This window comes from Pecten maximus, chromosome 1 (genome assembly GCF_902652985.1).
Source record: "Pecten maximus chromosome 1, xPecMax1.1, whole genome shotgun sequence".
NCBI classification, from domain to species: Eukaryota; Metazoa; Mollusca; class Bivalvia; order Pectinida; family Pectinidae; genus Pecten; species Pecten maximus.
The window spans coordinates 31851557-31877803 of record NC_047015.1 but is presented as its reverse complement, the minus strand read 5'-3'; the positions used below and the strand labels follow the sequence as shown (position 1 = coordinate 31877803).

Sequence of the window (26247 nt, the reverse complement as noted above, 5' to 3'; positions counted from 1 at the left end):
CCAGGTACAAATCCTACAAACAAAATATTAGAACCATTCTTGTACTAACAGTTATTTATATTGAAAAATAACACAATTATGAAATTTATTTACATTTTTTAATAAACGTAATCCACAGAATGCATAAATAAAACATCGAATTTGAAACCAATTACTATATAACAATTTCTAATGACTATTTTCAGAAAGTAGGAGAATAAACAAAGTTTGGTAATTCTTTATCTTTTTTATTTTTATTTATATATATACAATGTATAGAATTTTAACAATAGATTCAACAAAATGTAGCAAGCCCCTGACAGTAATTTGACATTGATCCCAATCATAGTCAATCGTGAAGAGAAAAGGTAGTGTGTGAAGGAGTGGTTCGAATTCACAACCATCGGCTATCCGTGTCCAATGGACTGATGAGGTGCATATTTACTACATTATTCTATAAAGCCTACCAAGCGTAAAAGAAATCGGCAAGATTTAAGTACTAGAAATAAATAATGGTTTTTCAAAAATTAAATCAAAATGCCGTTCAGGGAAACGCTACTTGACATATCGTGTGCATACCAACTTCAGTGTCAAAGAAAATGGTCGGAAAATGTTGAATACCAATGTATCTCTTAGTCAAAAAATCACACTCTGAAATGACTTGTTAAAAAAGGGAATTGCCACCATATTATGAATCGTTAAACAGATGCGTTAGATTTGAAATATCGGGTTTACTGAAAATATAGGATCCAATTTTTCCGTTTCGATAAATCAGTATAGATACGATTTATTTTCAGTTTGAAAGCTATCCATTATCATATAAGACGAGGATACCATGAAATATAATTCATATTGCATAAATTTTATCTCCTGAATTGCAAAGACATCATATTTTGTTTACCTGCAAATTACGGGGATATTTGTATATAGCACCGTTAAAAAGCACCCGATACATCCAAGGGTATTTTTTATTGTGCGAATTCAGGTTTTGGAGGGAGAAACTAGCATTTTGACTTAAGTTAAATCTTGACTATTGTGTCAGTGAGGGTTAATAAACCATGGATCAGAAGCCTTTGGAAATATCATATTTAGACCTATTTTAGTCCGGCCCTTGCCATTCCACATTCTCGATACACCAAACGTTTACTTTCACTCGGTACAGAGATCTAGAGCGAAAGCAAACGTAACCACCAGTTTCGAGGATGATCTCTTGACTATTAAAGTTTAAAATGAAAATGAGACTTAATAGTATAAGAATTCCGCTTTGGATTCTTTAAGAAAATAATGTAGGAATGTTATTGTGTAAATTTACAACTTGCAATCATAAATTTATAGTGGAAACTAGGAGATAACAAAATATTTAATAATATAGAATTTGTCATTATTGCAATACACATAAAATCGATCGGAATTCCACTATTAGATGACATGTCCTTATTTGAATACAGAAAGAAAACTATATATACTCGGGATAAGTATGTAAATGTATACGAATTGCCAAATGTTTTTAAATTTTCAGAAATAATGAACACAAAAAATGTCAAAATTTAAGAGATTTATGAAAATAACGTTTCAAAAAATTTCTTTATCTGTCCTCCACATACATCAAATTTGGTTTGTTTGTAGATTGTTGTTACTATGTATGTTTTTCTTTGTATCTAATTTTGTGAAGAAAATGAGATAAAGTTTGACATATTTGCATGGACATACGTGAGGTCAATTCTTTAGATCGGCTGTTTAAGTCAGAATTAGTCACTTTCCAGATACTTATCCACTTCACTTCAGTGTTATGAAAATATCCATTGTAGATAAATTATGTAGTTCGGCTAAATCAGATTTTTTTTGATTTTTTTTTTTTTTTTACAAATAAGTCAGAATTAGTTCAATTTCACTTTTTACACGTCAAATCACAATCACTTGTTTTGAGCATAGTAGACTTAATAGTGGATAGACAAGAGATAATTTCACTGATATATATACATGTATATATATAATATGTATAGGCGTTCCGTGAAGTCAGAAATAGGTTATCCAGAGAGACAAAGTCCCAGTTTGTCCCCGACATCAGATGGTGAGAGCTCGGCCAAGTTCACTTGACATCTTATGGTTGTGATATGTATCCGGATTGTTGATACATCAAATCTGATAAAAAAAAAAAAACACGCATTTATAAGAGGGCATATTAATGATTTTTCAAGATACTGGCTAAATGTACCCCCAAACACTGTTAACACACCGGTAAAATGTAGTTTGTGTGTTGTATATATGTACAGATTGTGTGTTGTGTATACATGTACCCCCAAACCACACACCAGTAAAATGTACAGTTTGTGTGTTGTATATACCCCCAAACAACACACCGTAAAATGTACAGTTTGTGTGTTGTGTATACTCCCAAACACAACACACCAGTAAAATGTACAGTTTGTGTGTTGTATATACCCCCAAACACAACATACCGGTAAAATGTACAGTTTGTGTGTTGTATATACCCCCAAACACAACATACCGGTAAAATGTACAGGTTCTGTGTTGTATATACCCCCAAACACAACATACCGGTAAAATGTACAGGTTCTGTGTTGTATATACCCCCAAACACAACACACCGGTAAAATGTACAGGTTGTGTGTTGTGTATACCCCCAAACACAACATACCGGTAAAATGTACAGTTTGTGTGTTGTATATACCCCCAAACACAACACACCGGTAAAATGTACAGGTTGTGTGTTGTGTATACCCCCAAACACAACATACCGGTAAAATGTACAGTTTGTGTGTTGTGTATACCCCCAAACACAACACACCAGTAAAATGTACAGATTGTGTGTTGTGTATAACCCCAAACACAACACACCAGTAAAATGTACAGTTTGTGTGGTGTGTATACCCCGAAACCACACACCAGTAAAATGTACAGGTTGTGTGTTGTATATACCCCCAAACACAACACACCAGTAAAATGTACAGTTTGTGTGTTGTATATACCCCCAAACACAACATACCGGTAAAATGTACAGGTTGTGTGTTGTATATAACCCCAAACACAACATACCAGTAAAATGTACAGTTTGTGTGTTGTATATACCCCCAAACACAACATACCGGTAAAATGTACAGTTTGTGTGTTGTATATACCCCCAAACACAACACACCAGTAAAATGTACAGGTTGTGTGTTGTATATACCCCCAAACACAACACACCAGTAAAATGTACAGTTTGTGTGTTGTATATACCCCCAAACACAACATACCGGTAAAATGTACAGGTTGTGTGTTGTATATACCCCCAAACACAACATACCGGTAAAATGTACAGTTTGTGTGTTGTATATACCCCCAAACACAACACACCAGTAAAATGTACAGTTTGTGTGGTGTGTATACCCCGAAACACAACACACCAGTAAAATGTACAGATTGTGTGTTGTATATACCCCCAAACACAACACACCAGTAAAATGTACAGTTTGTGTGTTGTATATACCCCCAAACACAACACACCGGTAAAATGTACAGGTTGTGTGTTGTATATACCCCCAAACACAACACACCGGTAAAATGTACAGGTTCTGTGTTGTATATACCCCCAAACACAACATACCGGTAAAAAGTACAGTTTGCGTGTTGTGTATACCCCCAAACACAACATACCGGTAAAATGTACAGTTTGTGTGTTGTGTATACCCCCAAACACAACATACCATAAAATGTACAGAGTGTGTGTTGTGTATACCCCCAAACACAACACACCAGTAAAATGTATAGTTTGTGTGTTGTGTATACCCCCAAACACAACACACCAGTAAAATGTACAGTTTGTGTGTTGTGTATACTCTCAAACACAACATACCATAAAATGGCCAGATTGTGTGTTGTGTATACCCCCAAACACAACATACCATAAAATGTACAGATTGTGTGTTGTGTATACCCCCAAGCACAACATACCATAAAATGTACAGATTGTGTGTTGTATATACCTCCAAACACAACATACCATAAAATGTACAGAGTGTGTGTTGTGTATACCCCCAAACACAACATACCATAAAATGTACAGATTATGTTTATACACCGACACAAATTACTTTTTTTCATTTCCATATAAATATTTCTCCACAACAGATATGGACTTGACCTAGCTTGTGATCACGAATGTCTAATCGCCCTTTGCATGCAACGATCGAGATGGGTTTTTATAACTTTATCAAAAATCAAATGTTTGTGTCAGTAGTGAGGTAGGCGATTAGGGTTATCTAAAATATGTTACATAAAAGGTATTGTTTCAGCTGATACTGAGAGCCAGAAATAGATTGAGGTCCAGGCAAACCTGTACTAACTGATCACCGCTGTGTTAAATATACTGTGGTCTCATTATACAAGTGGTCTCTTAGCACAGGTTCAGTTACCGTGAAGCAGTTGCAATGGTGATCTAAAACGTGGTATCTGAACACAGATGCTCTTTAAAAAGTGGTCCCTTAATAAAGGTAGTATCTAGAATAAGGATGGTCTCCGCCTCCTAAGTAGAGATTATCTATCAACACAGATAGTTTCTTAATACAGCTGGTCACTTAATACAGGTTCACATACCAAGACAGTAGTTGCTATGGTATCCAATGACGTTACTATGGTAACTGGTCTCGTAAAACAGGCCAGTTACCATAATTCGTTTGATAACTGGTCACTTAATACATGTTATATTACCATGAAGTCATTTCTGTGGTAATTGATCACGTACTACAGCTTCAGTTACCATGGAATCGTTGCTATGTGTTTTAGAATTTGCTTATTTACCTCTAACCGGAACAGGAAGTTGCGTAGTCTGAGAAGGATTTTGGTCTGACAATTCCCCAGGAATTTCTACCTGGGCTGCTATCACCAGATTGCCTTGATAATCAATGGTTTGGGACATGACATTTAAGTCCGACATGTGACATTCAGGTGTGGTGATCAAGTTGGAGTATTCCGGGACGGATATTTGTCTGGATGTTGACGGAGTGTAGGGGTTGGAATTGAAAAGGCTAGGTAAGGCAGTGTCATTACTCTCTTCGTCGGAATCTGAATCATCGCTGCTCTCGTTCTGCTGTAGGAATAAAAAATGGAAAAGGTGAACAAAGGTTAAGGTTCTTGCAATAAAAAAATTGTATACAACAAATTAACTTGTGTGTACACAAATTATTGTTTCGATCATTTTGTGCTCGAATGATAAAAGTCGACGAGCAAGATTGTATCTGTTTGAGATTCCATTACATTTTGAAAACAATGACCACCCGACAATTGGTTTTTGTGTTATATTTATACTTGTTTCTACGCTGATTATTATTTTGATAAGTCACAACCAGATTAACTAGAAAATTTAAAGGAACGAAAGCTTAATAAAAAATCATCATACGACCAAAGTCTGATAACCATCATCATGAGACCATTATTTTTGGAGAAGGTATATGAATGGAAGTGGGTACGCATATTGTGCCACAAAGCAGCTTCATGCAAAGGCAATTTTTTTAAGATTCTGGTTTCCAACCAATGGAAGTTATGATATTAGTTACATGTTAAGTCATCAATCGAAATATGTCATATATGAAAATATTCATCAAATAATTACCGGTAAGCGGTTTTTTTAAAATGTTGCATGTATCAAATCACTCATACCTTATCATAAACGGTTACTCCGATATCATCTGAAACACACGAAAAACAATGTTATTGTCACGCTACTATTACATTAATAAACGACAAGATAACAATAATGACTACAATCAAATCTAAGGTGTTTAGCAGGCATCACGAGACGGTGTGTTGACTCTACTATATGTTTACAGAGACACTAATGTAAATACAAAGACCATATCCTGTGTAAATAAAAATACAATAAAACCTACCTAAAGGTCAACTCTCTGCAATAAATACCTGTCCATCAATACCACTTCTATGGGGTTTACAATTTAACACTTTTGATATAAAGACCATCAATTTATTTGAGGGGCCTGTATTGTTGACATCTGAATGACCTTTATAGACAGTGCTGCGATCCTGCAAACAATGACTTTGCGACTGACTAAATGGTCTATATGATGATGGGCCTGTTTGGGTGACATTTGAATGGCCTTTATAGACAGGGTTGACAATGTTGCCTACAATGACCTTACGACTGGCCACACGCTCTCTAGTAATGTTTACCTTTAGATTCAGACGGAGCCATTTTCTCTCCATAACGAATCATCACAAATCCACAGTAGTGGTTTGGCAAGGTCCCTGAAATAATTCCCAGCTCTTCATCTGAAAAGATAAAATGATTCAATATACTTCCTTTATCTACTTACATCTTAATCAGTAGATATTTCAGCAAAATAAACCGTTGCTTTACATCTCGAGACTTTACCTGCATATTCTGTCTTCACACGGGCCTCAATGGCGGCATCAGTGTCTTTGCTCGGCACAGGCAAGCTGACATCCTTCACATCAGGCTGGACGTTTGGACTGTCTACTGCTGCATCGGAAGAATCAGATGATTCGATTTCCTAAAATGACAAAGTTAGCTGAACATTTTGTTGCATACGGATCTGTCGTCATTGCTTTGAGTCCAATGGAAACCTGACTTCAACAATTCTGTTTTGATATAAACATCAGAAACCGATACTGAACAATTATATTTTGGTATAAACTTGAGACACTGAGAATGTGAACAGTTCTGTTTGGGTATAAACATCAGACACCGATACTGAACAATTCTATTCTGGTATAAACTTCAGACACTGAGAATGTGAACAGTTCTGTTTGGGTATACACATCAGATGGTAAGACTAGATTGCTATATAAATGTGTATATTTCTAATTTTGAGTTGACATTTCATCAGGGAGCAATATCAACCCTGTATTTCACGAGAGTATCTTAATCAATCTATACATTATATATGTCAAAAATATATTGTATGATTTGGTAAAATAAATTCAAAATTGACTGTCATATACAGGAATCCTCCCGGATCTTCAATGAATTAGAATAATGGAAGAAAATTTACAATACATTAGAAAAACATCAACGAAATTTCCAAGAAAACATATGGATTTAACTTCCTAATTATCGCCTTAAGATATTCAAAAAGACTATATTTATATATATATATATATCCATGTTTTATGTCTATATGTGATCTTTGTAATTTACTTGTGTCTTGATAAAGGGGCAGATTGCCTCGAAAATTCGACAATTTACTTGTCTGTACTGCTCTCGTTATTACTACTTGACAAATTATATATATATATATATTTATCACTTTTACATTATTGTCCGTGGTCATGCTGGATACATTAAACTATTAAATCTGGTTCTGAATGTTCCTCGCACAAGCACTACTGTTGTGTCCTTCCAATTGGATACAATGTTTAATTTTGCTCTAACATTATTTTATGAATTCAATCATAATGTGTCCAAATCTAAAGAATGGTTAATTAAGACCGGAACGAAAAGAGAAGTTAGAACAATCAATTAACAAGTAAAATAACATATACTCTAAATTGGAAACTGGCGTAACGCCAGAAACGCTTCACTGCGTCATGTTATAATAATTTCAGTGATAACCTACCTTTTTCACAAAATGTTTCTTCCTTCGCCTGGATCGTAAACTATAGGACCCTTGTGGTTTCTTTGGGGACGTGGGGCTTTCCACACCGCTATCTTCATCAGAATCCACGCTTTGCTGTCCTTTAAATGAAGATATGTCATAATAGAACACGAGTCTGGAATCTACATACCTTTATTTTTTATAGCCAATGTTATGTAGTGTGATAGATCAGACTCAGTTTAACGATCTGTGATTTGTAACAAAAAAAATGAATGTTGGAATCATCTTAGTAAAAGAGTTGCTCTACTTCCCTTGTATAATATTAAACTTTAAATCATGAAAGCTACACATGTCTATTATGTTTTTTCTTACCAACATACTTCAAAGCTTTTTCGTTTCGTTGCGTAAAACTAGTTTCCAATTTGCTTTCAATGGCGAAAATTGTACTTAACTGTGTACACTTAACTCGCATTTCTCTAAACCACATAGACTGACTGTAAAACGTACATACCTCATTTTAATAGGAATGATATAGTTGTTTTATGTCAAATTATAAAATCATATTTTATATTCGGTACTTATGACATTTTCAAATATGAAAAGATTTTCTTTAAGCATTATGAATACTTACTAGATCTTTTAATCGTTTTCCTCTTCTCCTCCAGAAATTCAAACAATCGATAAGCATTGTTTCCTCTAGTTGTGCCTTCTGTTTTTATTTCTTTGACGTCACCAAGACTGTTTAGCGCACACCGAAAATTCGCCTTCCATCTTTTAGGGTTAGGATTTTGATCTTTAGTATACCGTCCTGTAAAAAAAAATCAGAAAATAAGGAATAACGTTCAGTCCGAGTCCAATAAGGAATATCGTTCAGTCCGAGTCCAATAAGGAAAAACGTTCAGTGCGAGTCAAATAAGGAATAACGTTCAGTTCGAGTCCAATAAGGAAAAACGTTCTGTAAAATTTTAATAAGGAATAACGTTTTATCATGGTAAAGTATGGACTAACGTTCTATCAGAGTCCAATATGGAATAACTGTATTCCCCTAAAGTACATCGCTAATTCCCCCAAAGTAGATGTACACTTCCATATTTGCAATGATTCCTAAATCTCCTTGTTCTCCTAAAGTAGGCTTCGCGTTCGTAACCTACATTTATCATAAACAACAAGGATCGTTATATTTTTCAAGAACGAATATATTTGTCCTTACAGAGTACTGCTATTTACATAAAAATGACACCAAAATATGCATTGAAATCGTATGCAAAGTCACTACCGCCTCCAAAAAAATTATTAAGAAAAGTTCATACCATCAAAACACTGACAAGAATGATTACCTTCAATTTGATTTTTTTTCCGGGACAGGATGCTCTCAATGTACAGCATTTAATCAACATTATACAAATGTCTTTTGAGATTTTTTTCTTTCAATAATCCACTTAAGATATTAATACACTATAAATTTATCACGGTAAAATATTGTTCAATTGATTTGCAAACTTAAGCTTTTAAAATTGATTTGCTGAATTTTAAGTAATTTGCCTGAAAAAAATGCGGTTGACAGAATATTTCTTATTTATTTCACACAAATCTCGGTGGGTCAAAAACACTCCCCTTTAGACCACTAGACTTTTCAAATGAAATTAGTTGGAAAACGGAATCTCCAAGCGCGTACAGATTGGTTTGTGTACTTTTGAATAATTTGCCGGTTATATTAGTCGTATCGTCACTAAATGATACTAATCATGCTGATCCCATTTGGATGAAACATGCTTTCCATAAACATCCGACGCCAAATAAACGTGTCAGCACCTGTTCCCTTAACCTAGCTCGATTCTGACCAGCCCGTAAATACTGATAATTCCGAATTCCATCTGACCCTGTCCATACATGTACACTTGATTAGGAGAACAATGCTTTGATAGGCGTATGCTTACTGAGGAACTTGTTAACTAATACCGATGTTTGAAAATAGAATTGAAAATCAAACGATTTTACAAGGATTCTTTATCAAGATTAAAACGCTCGTACTATACAGTAACTGTTGATTTTAGGTTTAATAGTTTTAATTAACAAATATATGTGATAACCTGATAACATTAGCATCAAAAAAGTAAGAAAAAAATATACAATGTATATAAATAAATTAATTAAATTAACATAAAATCTAAAAATGTAATTTTACCGGTTAAATTCATTTTAAAATTCAAGTACATTATCATATATTACATAAAAAAAAGTAAGAAAAAAATATACAATGAAAGAAAATTAAACAAAAAATCTAAAAATGTAATTTTACCGGTTAAATTCATTTTAAAATTCAAGTACATTATCATAGTAGAACTGACAATGGTATATATCAACATGTAATTTGGCTGTGAAATATTTTCACAACAAGTAAAATTTGTCTCAGAGTATAAGAAGTCCAGAATTTAGTTGAATATGAAGGTTCCCTTCTGTGAACAAATTGATTAGACTACAGGTGACTGTAACATTTTCAACTTTCTTCACAGGTTACTTGATCAATGATTGTGAACTTTGAATGAACAAATGTATGACAAACGCGCACAAACTTTTTATACAGTAACATATATATATAAAAAGGAACTAGATTATTTCGATCACATCTGTACAATTCATCTATCATACGGTGCAATTACATGGACCATTGGTCATTTGAATTTTAACTTTGAGAAAAGAATCCATTGATTTTAGCAAGATACGTCGAATTTTGAACAAGTTCTTGATGCAGCAAGAGCGATATTCATTTTGGCTAGAAATATTGATGAAAATTTGAGATCAGTGGTATTATATAGCTATGAGTTAGAATAAAAAGAAATATACCAAAAACTTCAACAAACAGAGGAAAAGGTAGTCCGTAGGAAAAGGCCTACAACGGGGAGACAACAATCATTCACAAAAAGGGGAAAAGGTAATCCAAAGGAAAAGACCGGCAACGGCGAGACAACATATCTTCAACAATCAGGAGGAAAAGTAGTCCATAGGAAAAGCAGACAACGGGGAGATACCAAAACTTTATAACAGACAGTGAAAAGAGTAGTCCATAGGAAAAGACTGACAACAAGGAGATACTAAAATTTGTTATGCTAGAAGTTTTGTCGCAAGAGTATCGACGGCTGGAAGAATATATTTGTTAAGCATATGGATATAATAATAACTTAATTGTTCATGTCTTAGTTACCGAGCGATTCCGTATCATATAATTTTGTGTTATTTCAGATATTTGTAGATATGTTTTTATGGAATTAACTAACTTTGCGACGTTTTCGTTTTTGTCCAGTTTTAAGATATGCCGCTCGGAGTTTACTAGGGATTTTGATCATTAAGATATTTTCCCAAACATAAGTTTATTAACAGGCTGCATACTGCTCGTGATAAAAAAAACATCAATTAGAAATTAGCCAGATCGTTTAGCAGCAGTTATTGTACAATTTTACATTTACAAATGTGTGTGGGTGTTTAGTTTTCTTTTCTTTTTTTCAAACTGGATACACATAAAGGCATCCCTGTAATCATTTTACTTCTGTCGTGTTCCTTTGTGGAACGTTTCAATGTTAAAACATTTTCTTGTGATTAACATTGTAAAAAATTGTACAAAAGAAACTAAAAATATAAACACATTTCAAAACGAATTGAGAGTTACATAGAGCCGAAACTTGTGATCTGTGTCTTAAATCTTCTGTTTTATGTTTAAAAAAGTGATGTATACTAGGTTTCTTTTTATCTATTTTGTTAAACTTGTATTTTATAATCTACATCGTCTATTTGGTATTCTAAATCTGAGTATTCATGTACATAACCAATATCTTGTGGTTTGTATTTTAAACTTATTATTGGAAGTATGTGATTTATATTGAAAATATTGTGTTCCTAATACAAATAACAAGTTTTACAATATATATTTATATTTAAATGGAAGCTCGTTAGTTTGAATATAGGTCACAAGATATTATGAAACACCAGTTTTACAATATATTGTTATATTTGGGATATTGAATATAAAACACAAGTTTTACTCAATATCAATCACAAAATATCGAATACATGTAGTCAATATACAAAACAAGATTTCTTATATAAATCAAAATATATCACCAGGTATTAATGATATACAAGACTTACTGAAAATTACAAATACTAAAAAAATAAATGCCAAAATATTCCAGATATATTTATAAAATATTGATAATTTTTGTGAATGTTTTGTTGGCAAACATATATTACCGTTTGGTATCGCATCACATAATAAACAAGCTCTGACATACATCGCAAAATTTGTGATGCAATTAAGTAAATTATTAGGATGTTGATAGAGAAAAATTAAATATTTGGAATATTTTTGCAGTGAGTAGGTTAATCTAGTTTAAACAATATTTATTTGAGAATAAGTAATACAATACAATAAATCAAAAGTATACAAGAGGATTTGGTAACAAGCTTAGAACTTATGTAAAACTATCTCCTTATTAATGATGGACATAGATATAAAGTAGAGTGATCATGGGAATGCTAATGTTAAACAATAATGTTACTGTCCGAGTACTGTTCCTGTTTTCCATAATTACATACAAAATAAATATACAACAAGTATAGGCGGCTAATGTAGTAAAGGTACGTTATAGGTACAATGTATTTAACGTATGAGAAAACGACTGATCCAAGTAAATACTATGTAATCACGTAAGTACTTTGTAAGATTTGACTTAGCATAACTATGTTTTTAGTAAGACATACATATACACCAGAAATGACATGTTCGAGTAATGTGATACATACATACATTATGACTTGACTACACAAAACGCTCACTCTTCATTATAAATTTTTGTACTGCCAAAATAATTTCCTCGTTTTTTTTTTTGTACAGTAAGGTCTGGACTTCCCCAGAGTAAACAGGCCGTATCTAAATCATAATTCAATGTTTAGATATATTGTTCTCTTAAATCTGTATACTTTTCACATGCAAATAAAAAAATGGAAGATGACCTCGATGTATCCACATGAACAAAAAGGATCGTCACTAAGATTTTTCTCAAAAAGATGTGCTTTTAGCTACTTCATTGTAATCGGAGTCTGGTGTGATAAATTTGGGCTTTACGGTTTCCACAGGATAGATAACTTAGCGATTTATTTCTGTCTCTATCAATATATTTTCTCTAATGGTGGAGGGTAAGTTGTTCCATAGATGAATAGTGGTTGGAAGGAATGAATTTTTGTAGGAACTGGTATTAGTCTTGATGGTGAATAATTGATTTGATTGTCTAGTTATTTGGCTATGTATTTGTGATATTGAATATAAAACACAAGTTTTACTCAATATCAATCACAACATATCGAATACATGTAGTCAATATACAAAACAAGATTTCTTATATAAATCAATATGTATATATTGATATATATGATATACAAGACTTACTGAAAATTACAAATACTAAAAAAATAAATGCCAAAATAATCCAGATATATTTATAAAATATTAATAATATTTCATATTAAAATATTTTTAATGTTTTTTTGGTATCACATCACATAATAAACAAGTTCTGACATACATCGAGAAAATAAATTTGTGATGCAATTAAGTTGATTATTAGGATGTTGATAGAGAATAATTAAATATTTGGAATATTTTTGCAATGAGTAGGTTATATCTTAATATACAAATATAATGTTCGCATTTTTATGAATATAAACAAATATATTTAATGTGTATATGTCCATGTAGCTGAATTACTTCAACAGCCAATTAATTATAAAAACAATTAAAAAAAATCATAGTCTTCAATAAAAATTAACACTGCAATACGATAATAGAAGGAAATGTCTGTCTAACTGCTACTGTTTTAGAATACAGTGGTATCGATATTTGGGTTAAATATCTATTTCAAAGACAACCAACACAACATTTTGTTGTTTTTTTTTATTATTATCATTATTTTATCATTATATGGTACTTACAATCTGTATCAAAACAAACAGAATAACAAACATTTTACTGCGCTAAGAAACAAAATGTAAAAACTATGATGTTATTGTGTGGATTTTTTTTTTTTTTTTTTTCAAAATACAACTATTCGGTTACAGGAATTCATATGAATATATATATTAACCATTTGATGTTGATTTTCCAACCCTAGTACATAAGAAAAGGGAACAATGAAGAAAGAGCATGAATTCAACACACCTAAATGAACTTAAATCAGATAAAAAAATCCTTGCGATCAAGCACTAATAAATAAATGCGAGTATATCTACACATCACTTATGTTGATAATTCTAAAAATGATACTCATTACATGTAGAAGGCTCCAGATATTCAAATTAATCGATAATTTGTTACCAAAATAAATTACATACAGTATGTAAATTTGTAAACAAGTTTTAATAACTCGTTTTAAGACAGTATGTCAAGTGTTAAAAATACAAATAACTGCATTGGAATCAGAAAAATACTTTTTAATTTCAACAACTTTCTCAATGTTTTAAATAACATTGATTTTAAGGAATGTATCTCCTAAAACATTGTTGAAATATTAAAATAATTAAGAATCCCATTTAGGAGATTCAATCTTGGGATATCTAACTCTATAATAATAGGGATTAAAAGTTAAATTTAAGAATATATAAAATGGAGAATATAATTGGTTATGTTTAGGGATTCTGTGATATTAAAACTCACCTGTAAATATAAACTGAAACGACGGCGTTATATTCCATTCTGATTTCTGATTCTGTAATGTACATGCGATCCTAACACTTACTTAGCTTGTTGTAATACTTAATGCAATATAAAGTGTTTTTCTGAAGTGAAAATAGAATCCACGGAAATTTCTGTGATTTCTGAGAAACAGAAACTAGGTCGGCTATAAATGATTTTGGAAAATGTTAACACACGGCGCCCCCCAAAGGACTTACTGTGCAGATCAAAAACGATTTTCGAAAAATTTGAGAGCGAATATGTTTTATGAAAACATGATTTTGCAGTTTCTTTTAAAACGAAGCAGAACACCTTGTCAAACTAAATACGTATAACTTTTCTAAGAAATGAAGTTGATATGTCAGTGTTTACAATTTTTTTAAACTATTATTAACCATTAGTCCTTGACAGACGATATACATTATGTATTGTACTAGTTGTAGCAGCGTACTTTTATCGTTAATATAGTGTCTCGGACACATTTTCGCCATTTATAATATCGCCCTTTAATTATACCACAATAAAAGATTCAAATCATCAAGATTTGTGTCAGGGATAGAGTTTAGATTACTGGTCATCATATAATTATTACGCCAAGGGGCAATGGTTACTTCAAATCGAAATAAACTCAATTTTGTGGGTGATTTAAGTGTTTAACGAAAACTCTTATTTAATTTTATATCACATGGACTGCGTGGTCATAACTCAGTTTGCAAGTATCGATTTTACTCAATATTTCAGCGCAAAAACACACAAAGATTGGTGCCTATTTTGATTGCCTACTTTTCCAAGAGCAATGTATCAACATTTAGGTTAGAAATAATAATCAAAGTGTGAATAATGAATTAGCAACGTGGATAGATTTATGTTTAAAGTATTGATATTAGTAAATAAAGAATAAGAAAATAGAAAATATTCGAAAGTACTTGCTTTTCTAAATATTACTTTTAATTATTTTTTAATTAGTATGCATATTTTAGCAGAACTGTAAAACGGGTAAAACTAGGAAAACTAGAAAAGCAGAAAACAATTGTTTATGAATTAGTTATAAATTACGTATATTTTTTATTCATGGTATCATTGTAGAATGAGTTCGTTGTCATATAATAAATGTAAGGATATCAACACACATTGGTATAGAACAATTGATAATATCTGATGTAAGCTTTTTTACTGCACAAAGGAAACAACGAAAGCATATCTTATATAAAGATACCTACCCCAGCGTCTACACAGAATTAATGCATAGTAGAAGTCGTTACAAAATAACAATACGTAACAATTCAATCTGGTTTAGGATACACTACCTGTATGGATGGCATACTGTTCGAACACATTGGCATCTTTATCGATGTTCCAGCCATTCCGGGCCCCATGCTTCCAGTTGATTCTAAATGTTCCCTGTTCCCGGTCCTCCCAGGTCAGTCCGTCCGTCTTATTATTGTTAAGTAATTCAATGAGCCATGGACGCATCTTCTGGCGCTCAACAGGACGCCGGCCTCTTTTGTTGGCTTGAAGATCTGACTTTGTCATTTTTTGTTCTCTCTGGAAAACAATATGAAAATGCAGTGATTATGGGTAGGTGGTATTCTCGTATCGTCTACATCATTTATTTACAGGGTTAACTATTTAAGTCTTAACACCAAACTTCAACAATAATAATATCCAACCTGCCGTCAAACCGATGTCAACATTTACAACAATAAATGAACATCATGTTCTGCCATATCAATGAAGCCTTGTGAGTGTGTTCTGTTATCAAGCTGGTGTCGACTTGTGTACAATTGACCGCTCATTGAAATAGATCTACACATGGCCAGCCTGCTAATATGGTGTGTTCGGCAACGTACTGGGTTTTCCGAGTATGTATGGAAATCAATGTGGGACCTGATTTTATTATGCGAGCTGTCAAACTTTAAAATGTGCTATACACACTAGGATAGGTCTTAATACACATGAATTATAATACATTCTCATGTGGTCGAGGATTTCACAAATTTCTTGGTGTTTTGTCTTTTCCATTGGATTTTCAGTCAATACTGGTTTATGGCCGATATGATCTACCATATTATTCTCTGTGCACAGCCATTTTGGAAGTCACGAGCCGACATAGTAAACAAAGATTGTCGAAATTGATCATAACCTTTAGTGATAACATTATACCGTGTATTCAATTTTATTGAACCTTAAATACGTTATTACTTCTTCAATCAAAATATTAAAAATCTCACAGATACGACCACTCTAGTACACCATGGACATCCTGCTAGTGGAAATGCCGAATCGTCTGCACTGTCCGTGTTAAAATCATTCCATAAATGGTTTGTTGTACAAATGGTCAAAATCGTAAGATGACATGATATTCAGTTTTGAACAAAATCCTTACAACATTAAGCTATCATGTCTCTTTGTATTGCTTTTGAAAATGTATCATTGATTGACTGATCAAACAGCATAGCGTCAATGTCGCACGTATCCCGTATTCTTTTAAGAATTATGATCCTAAATTCTAAAAATACGAAACTGATTAGATTATCGACAACCCCTTCAATACTTAAACATTTGCTTCGGCCATTTTGATTTTTCCCGTGTTCCCTAAATTATGGATCTCCAACCTTTTAGTACATATTTTCATTGACGAGTCCTAGAAGGACGAAACTAATATATCATGTCCCTATTATCAAAGACAGGCCCTAGAAGGACGGAACTGATGTATGATGTCCTTATTATCAAAGACAGGCCCTAGAAGGACGAAACTAATGTATGATGTCCCTATTTTTCAAAGACAGGCCCTAGAAGGACGAAACTAATGTATGATGTCCCTATTATCAAAGACAGACCTTAGAAGGACGAAACTAATGTATGATGTCCCTATTTTTCAAAGACAGACCTTAGAGGGACGAAACTAATGTATGATGTCCCTATTATCAAAGACAGGTCTTAGAAGGACGAAACTAATATATGATGTCCCTATTTTTCAAAGACAGGCCCTAGAAGGACGAAACTGATACATGATGTCCCTATTATCAAAGACAGGCCCTAGAAGGACGAAACTAATGTATGATGTCCCTATAATCACTACATGGTTTGGTCTTATAATAATTCCTTGGCTAATACGAACTGGGGTCCAAATATCCCCAATTGTAAATGGGCGGTGAACAATACAATATACATTCGTACGGTTGTTTTGGCCCTAAATTACTTCAATATTGTGGAGGGGCCATAAACAATACATTATACATTCGTACGGTTGTTTTGGTCCTAAATTACTTCAATATTGTAGATGGTCTGTTAACAATACATAATACATTCGTACGGTTGTTTTACCCCTAAATTACTTCAATATTGTGGAGGGGCCATAAACAATACATTATACATTCGTATGGCTGTTTTGACCCTAAATGACTTCAATATTGTCCAGGGGCCATAAACAATACATTATTTATTCGCACGGTTGTTTTGGTCCTAAATTACTTCAATATTGGGGGAGGGGGGGGGAGGGGGGGGGGGGGGGGGGGGGGGGGGGGGGGGGCGTAAATAATTCATTATTTATTCGTACGGTTGTTTTGGCCCTAAATGACTTCAATATGGTGGAGGGGCCATAAACAATACATTATACATTCGTACGATTGTTTTGGTCCTAAATTACTTCAATATTGTAGAGGGACCGTAGAAAAATACGTCATACATTCATACAGACACGAATTGATTCTTCATCGTATTACATTGATAATCGATATTTTTTTTTAATGCATACTCGCACACCTTTGAAAGTCACAAAAAAATATGTACGATTTTAATAAAGTCGTAAGACATCTAAATTATGTATGTTTGCGGTTAACTATGGAGAGAAGTCCTATATAATAAATCCTAATAAGAATTTATCATATAACTTAAATACATAAAAATTATATCATAAATATACATAAATTATAAAATAAATACATATGAATACTATCATCAATATGCATAAATTATAAAATAGATACACATGAATTATATCATAAATATACATAAATTATAACATAAATACATATAAATACTATCATCAATATGCATAAATTATAAAATAGATACATATGAATTATATCATAAATATACATAAATTATAACATAAATACATATAAATAATATCAATATACATAAATTATAAAATAGATACATATGAATTATATCATAAATATACATAAATCATAACATAAATACATATAAATTATATCATAAATACACATATAATATAAATATAACGAGAAAAAAAGCATATTGGTTCCCAATAGATATCGGATATATCAACCTTATATTTACTATTTATGTCTCGCATACATATCAAAATATTACATATTATTTTATTGCATACATTACTACAATAAAACATAGAATTATGATTTAAGTATATTTGCTTACGCGTTTTATATCATAGTCAACATTAACAATGATTCACACAAGACGATCATCATATTGGTATTTATTTTGCATCAAGATGAAATTATTTGCTGCTTACGTACAATTTCACAATATCAGCATCCGTATTCATTATTCAAACTGGAGAAATTTGTTGTCATCCCAAACACAAAACAATAAATTCACATTAAATTTCCGTTATGTTAACTATTGATATCAACTTTACATAATTTGTCGTTATTACTTCAAACTGAGAAATGTACGTCAGCCAATGGAATAAATCTTCAAAAGAATAAACCTAAAAAAAAGACGAAACATCAAACGCGAAAAGACGAAATAAATGCACGCAAATAAGCGACTTTAATTCTCGTCTTTTCGGGGTTCATTATTTTCGTCTATTCGCCCCGAAAAGACAAAAATTAACAAATCTTAATTTCCGACTTTTCGCCCCGAAGAGACAAAAATTAACAAACCTTAAATTTCGGCTATTCGCCCCAAAAATTAACAAACCTTAATTTTCGTCTTTTCGACTTTTCGCCCCGAAAAGACAAAAATTAACAAATCTTAATTTTCGACTTTTCGCCTCGAAAAGTCGAAAATTAACAAAACTTAATGTTCGTCTTTTCGACTTTTCGCCCCGAAAAGACGAAAATCAAGCTTGCTAATTTAAGGTTTGTTAATTTTCGTCTTTTCTGGGCGAAAAGACGAAAATAATGAACCCGAAAAGACGAGAATTAAAGTCGCTAATTTGCTTGCATTTTTCGCGCATGATGTTTCGTCTTTTTGGAGCGAAATGACGAAATTTAAGTTTTATTAATATTCGTCTTTTCGGGGCGAAAAGACGAGAGGACGAAATGGCACAAATCAGACACCGTACGTGAATGACATTATATTTGTATTGTGTTAACAAAAACATCAAGTTTGGTAAGAGATCAATGTTGCCACAGTTGAAGGTTGTTATACTGTTTGTATATAAATGTCCCCTTCGATTGGTATACTAGTACTCAGGAAGTAGCGGAAATAATAGTTTCATATTTATTCAACTGTCAGTTAATTAAAACACAATATGCAGAGTCCAAAATAAAAATAAAACATAAGTAATGCTGGGATATTTATAATGTACCATTATGACATTTACAATGTACTATTATGACAGTGATAATGTACTGTTAGAATATTTATAATGTATTAGGATATTTATAATGTACTATTAGGATATATAAGATGTACTATTATGACATTTATAATGTACTATTATGACATTTATAATGTACTATTATGACATTTATAATGTACTATTATGACATTGATAATGCACTATTATGACATTTATAATGTACTATTATGACATTTATAATGCACTATTATGACATTTATAATGTACTATTATGACATTTATAATGCACTATTATGACATTTATAATGCACTTTTAAGACATTTATAATGCACTATTATGACATTTATAATGTACTTTTATGACATTTATAATGCACTATTATGACATTTATAATGTATTATTATGATATTTATAATGTACTATAAGGATATTTATAATGTACTATAATGACATATATGATGTAAATTCATAAAATTTATAATCTACTACTATGACATTTTGCGAAAGTCTACTTAATAAAGGTCCTCAAAATCCAAATCACCTTAGTGACAATGGATAGGTACTACGAACTGAAGGACAACGAATGCGTTGCTTTTGGAATAATAATATTTTATAAAATTAGTCACAATCTTCCTACATGTATTTTGTTTTTTATATTTTTTTAGATCACATTATCGTTTCACAATTTGTGACTATTTTTTTCTAAGTTATATAAATATGAAAAACAAGAGAAGCATCAATGAAATTTGCAAAGAGTTTCTTTATATTTAAGGATTGAATCTTGATTTGGTCGATTTCATGGGGTCATGAATTGAGTTGCTCTTGAGACAAATTTAATGAACTGCGAATTTGTCTTAAGAGCAACTCGATTCATGACCCCATGAAATCGACCGAAAAAGATTCAATCCTTATATTTTACTTTTCCTTATTTTTTTTTTTCGAATAAAAAGTCGGTCTAGATATTAATGTCTCGAAGCTTTTGCAAGTCAAAATGAGGAAAAGCCCGGGGAGTTCCGTATTGTGCATGTCTAGTCGGTCGAGTAAAATAGTTTGCCATTTTAGGATTAAAAACAGCATTATTTTGTCAAAATAGAAGTATTTAGCATATCTGGTCTTTCATGAAATACAAGAATACATTATAAATCTGGTTGATCAGTGTTAATCTGGTCAAATTCATGAGCAAATGAAACAGATTAAGTTTGGTAGTTTCATTGAGTCCAACTTGAGAAGAAATTGAAATATAATGGTATGAAATGTTGTGTATAAATAATGGTAAAAATTTCAATTGTGACAATGAAATCTTCAAGGGGGAGTTTTATCGTCGTTATGGTTATCAGACAGGTTTTCAATATCAGATGTTCTGAAAAGATTGTACACAAGACAAAGTAAATAGCGCAATTCTAATATGGATCCAGTAATAGATACAGCATCTAGTAATAGATACAGCCTATGACTTATGACAAATATATACCGCATCATATAGATGTTTCGTCCATCTGTGACTCGTCAGCGATTCTAGATATATCTTAAATGTACAGCCGTTTCGTCCATCTAGAACTCGCCAGTGATATTAGAGACATCATACAGCTGTTTCGTCCTTCTATGACTCATCAGTGAGGTTTAGGTCTTACAACGTAACAAGATGGTAGGTCTTACAAAGTAACAAGATGGTAGGTCTTACAAAGTAACACGATGGTGGGTCTTACAAAGTAACAAGATGGTAGGTCTTACAACGTAACAAGATGGTACGTCTTACAAAGTAACAAGATGGTACGTCTTACAAAGTAACAAGATGGTACGTCTTACAAAGTAACAAGATGGTCGGTCTTACAAAGTAACAAGATGGTCGGTCTTACAAAGTAACAAGATGGTGGGTCTTACAACGTAACAAGACGGTAGGTCTTACAACGCAACAAGACGGTAGGTCTTACAAAGTAACAATATGGTGGGTCTTACAAAGTAACAAGATGGTGGGTGTTACAAAGTAACAAGATGGTAAGTCTTACAAAGTAACAAGATGGTAGGTCTTACAACGTAACAAGACGGTAGGTCTTACAACGTAACAAGACGGTAGGTCTTACAAAGTAACAAGATGGTAGGTCTTACAAAGTAACAAGATGGTAGGTCTTACAACGTAACAAGACGGTAGGTCTTACAACGTAACAAGACGGTAGATCTTACAAAGTAACAATATGGTAGGTCTTACAAAGTAACAAGATGGTGGGTCTTACAAAGTAACAAGATGGTGGGTCTTACAAAGTAACAAGATGGTAGGTCTTACAAAGTAACAAGATGGTAGGTCTTACAACGTAACAAGACGGTAGGTCTTACAACGTAACAAGACGGTGGGTCTTACAAAGTAACAAGATGGTGGGTCTTACAAAGTAACAAGATGGTAGGTCTTACAAAGTAACAAGATGGTAGGTCTTACAACGTAACAAGATGGTAGGTCATACAACGTAACAAGATGGTCGGTCTTACAACGTAACAAGATGGTAGGTCTTACAACGTAACAAGATGATAGGTCTTACAAGGTAACGGTAGGTCTTACAACGTAACAAGACGGTAGGTCTTACAAAGTAACAAGATGGTGGGTCTTACAAAGTAACAAGATGGTAGGTCTTACAAAGTAACAAGATGGTAGGTCTTACAACGTAACAAGATGGTAGGTCTTACAAAGTAACAAGATGGTAGGTCTTACAACGTAACAAGACGATAGGTCTTACAAAGTAACAATATGGTAAGTCTTATAAAGTAACAATATGGTAGGTCTTACAACGTAACAAGATGGTAGGTCTTACAAACTAACAAGATGGTAGGTCTTACAACGTAACAAGACGGTAGGTCTTACAAACTAACAAGATGGTAGGTCTTACAAAGTAACAAGATGGTAGGTCTTACAAAGTAACAAGATGGTAGGTCTTACAACGTAACGGTAGGTCTTACAACGTAACAAGACGGTAGGTCTTACAACGTAACAAGATGGTACGTCTTACAAAGTAACAAGATGGTAAGTCTTACAAAGTAACAAGATGGTAAGTCTTACAACGTAACAAGATGGTAGGTCTTACAACGTAACAAGATGGTCGGTCTTACAACGTAACGGTAGGTCTTACAACGTAACAAGACGGTAGGTCTTACAATGTAACAAGATAGTGGGTCTTACAAAGTAACAAGACGGTAGGACTTACAAAGTAACAAGATGTTAGGTCTAACGAGGGGACAGGGCTATAGATTATTTCTTAGCAAAGAAAACACGTGGCCGCCTTGCGGGTGACAGGTGCCCAGTGCCTTACTCCGATTCAATAGAAATTTTGACGTCGCATAAATGTTCTCACCCAAGTAAATAACTGCACCTGTTCAATATTAAAAAAAACTTCATAATGTGTATTGAAAACACATATGAAAGTTTATTTTACCTTGAACATTACTCGACAAATTTGATTATTGTATGGTGAAAGTCGGTAGGTAATTATCATCGGTAATATAATGATGAGTTGGAGGAAATATCTCCTTAATTGCAATCATGATAGTGAAAACATGACAAAGTAAGGTAGTTATTACATGTATTCATTTGTTCAATTCGAGCGTCGTTTCCCTGAAAACTGGATACATATGTATCACATGAATGCCGTAGACTCCATGGCTTTAACTTAGAGAGTTGACTATTTATCGTGTAGTAATTAATTGGCATGAGGCGGCGACACTTCACCGTCAAAATGGCTGTTCCATTACTTATTCTAGTCTTAATCGATAAATGAATCGACATAAGTATAAATGTTTGACTGTTTATCGTTATCTATAATAGACATACATATTATAAAGCGTTATCGTGCAATATCATGTTTGCCTGCAAATATACTGTCATTTTTAACGACCATTAGTTATCGGGGACCTTGACATTCGATCTTCAGACATGAAAAACAAAATCCCATAAATTATGGAAGTACTTAATGAGTTTCACGGACCCATAGAAACTCAATATTCTGTACATTTACATGATAAATCCATTTTCAATAAAAAGTAACGATGACATTAACTTTTGACCTTCACACCAGTAAAGCAATTTCAAACAAACAATTTCGGCAAGAAGCGCTGTATGGCATTTAGATTTTATAAACCAAAGGAACTACAATTCAAAGCCCTGAAACCAATCCCTATTATTATTAGAGTACTAATGATTTTTACTTATATAAGCAAACCCACAACAGCAAGGAAGCTACATATGTATGTGCACTTGGTATTTCATAAGCCGGATCGCGCACACAAATTGTTTGTCGGACAACCGAGGACATTGTGGCCTATGTATTGGGCTTCATAACCAGTTTGATGGATTGAAGGTAAAAACTTAGAATTGATAATTATAGCAAGGATGTTTTTTTCAGGAATACGAAACCTACGATCGACATCCTATTGAGGAAGCCGACCACTTTTTCTTTGTTTGTAGTATACCAGAGAATTAAACTGTACCGTAATCTGAACGATTTCATACCGCTAGCGCTAGACCTGTAAATAGTACTACATAAAATTAATGTTTTTCAAAAACCGTATACACCGACAGTGGCTGTACATTGTAGTCTTGTATGCCGGATACTTACAATGGATTCGCTTACAAAGGAACTAATGTCCTAATTGCCTTCATGTGTATTATAGTCATTTAAAGTAAAACACAGTGTGGACGAATGTTTCTGTGTTGATGTCTCCTTACTATATGACATCTATTTATACATATTTGGGTGTTCAAAGTCCGCTCCGGGGAACACTTTTTAAGCCTTTTGATCTTACAGAAGCTGACGTAAAACTTTAAACATAATTTTATCTCCAATTAAATGATTTTTTTCTTCTTCTAGATACTTGCTAAGTAACCGAGGGGGGGCGGGTGGGGGGGGGGCTAGAGATAAAGTGTCTGGACACCATAACCACCCGTCCACCGGGGCTTCCTTTTGTAGTTACAAACGTGAAATAAAAGGATTGTTGCTGTTGCTGCTGCTGTTGTTATATCACATTCTGAAGGACAGATCAGACAGACTCAGGATTCAAATATTCCCACGGTTCTTAAAGTACAGCGGGATAATTTGTCTCGGTCGGCATGTAGATGCAAGTGTTGCACGTGCGGTGACGTCGTAGTCGATGTGTAGAGCACACGAGTGTGTGTCATTCCTAGCCGTATCGTACGTTCATGCGATATTGATTTTTTTTTCTCGTTCTCAGTGGTCGTTTTCAGTGTTGAATTATCATCTTTTGAGAGCTTATTTTTTTGTTTAGTATATAAAACAAAAACTCAGTTTTAAGCTGGTAAATGTTGGACCTAGTATAAATTCAGCGACTGAGATCTTAGGCATTGAGAGTTGATGGTGTTTCAGGTTGGGCGGCTCGTTTGATTTTACACAGGACTGTTTTTTTGTTTTTTTGTTTTTTGTGTGTTAAGTTTGATGCAGAAAAGAATTCTTAGTAATTTTTCTGTGCGTTTTGTATTATTGATGGTTATATGCTTAATAAACCATATACACGACGGGCTAGTCGGCAAATGGGATTTGTGTGTTTGCCGTTGCCTTAGTATAGAGGAGACAGGTTCATATCGCTACTGCTAATAGTAGACAGTATAAATGTACAAAATAACTTAGACAAGATATACTAAAAACATAAATAATATAGGTATCCGTAGTCTGTGAAAAGAATAGTCTCTAGAATTGGGAGATTGTTCACCAAATTGCCGGAGAAAGGGGAAATGCGGTTATCATGTATACTATTAGTATAATCTTATCTTGTCACCTTAGTGTTACAAAATATTCCTCATTAACTTGTACACATTTATTGTAAGGAGTTAGCCTAACCGGTCACTAAAAAAGCTCAATAAAACACCTTCATTCTATTCATTTTCATCTAAACGTGTACTGGCCTCTTTTTTGATATATTTTTTTTTTATGGCCAATTACTCTCCATTGTTTTTTCTCTATTGCAACTCATGATATGAAGCATTTTCCAATGTAACAAAGGAATATTATGTAAATACCTATACAGTAGACAATTAGTTCAAATAAAATCCCACAACGTCATTTTTTTGTTTATATATCTTATTTTATGCAATATATGGTATATCAACAATGCTTATATAGGGGCATGGTTAGCATTACAATATGCAGCATGTAAACACAATGTCCACTCATGGTACAATTAACGAGCATTTCGATATCAATTATTAGTACTTTAACCACACAAGATAAACATGCACCATTGTAATTAAACTCCCTTACCTGGTCGGCACTGTTACAGATGAACTATAACCGGTAGAAATAGCAGCTTCTGTATATTTGTAGTACAAAAAAATTAACGCGCGCTAGCAGTTCTCTCCCCTTTTCCGAGAATCGACTCTATTTTTAGCTCCGCCAGCTTTCAAAATGCAGTAAGGTTGATTTTTGTAAGCGAAGTCTACAGGAGGTGTGGCCGCTAGGTGGCT

At 33.1% G+C, this 26247-nt stretch overlaps 1 protein-coding gene across 2 annotated transcripts; it reads right to left on the bottom strand.

The window, feature by feature from the left end:
• Positions 1-79: 79 nt before the first annotated feature.
• Positions 80-26247, bottom strand: LOC117330495 (interferon regulatory factor 1-like). Of its 2 annotated transcripts, none has more exons than XM_033888828.1 (9): positions 26045-26247; positions 15579-15816; positions 8182-8358; positions 7572-7690; positions 6368-6506; positions 6166-6264; positions 5638-5666; positions 4780-5068; positions 80-2121 (listed from the first exon to the last, which is right to left on the bottom strand). In XM_033888828.1, the coding sequence occupies exons 2-9, from the start codon at positions 15802-15804 to the stop codon at positions 2081-2083; spliced, it is 1119 nt and encodes a 372-aa protein (XP_033744719.1). In that variant the 5' UTR covers positions 15805-15816; positions 26045-26247; the 3' UTR covers positions 80-2080. The 2 variants fall into 2 exon arrangements, with proteins under 2 accessions (XP_033744719.1, XP_033744708.1); XM_033888817.1 differs by lacking the exon at positions 26045-26247 and adding an exon at positions 15942-16077 and having other exon boundaries at positions 1828-2121.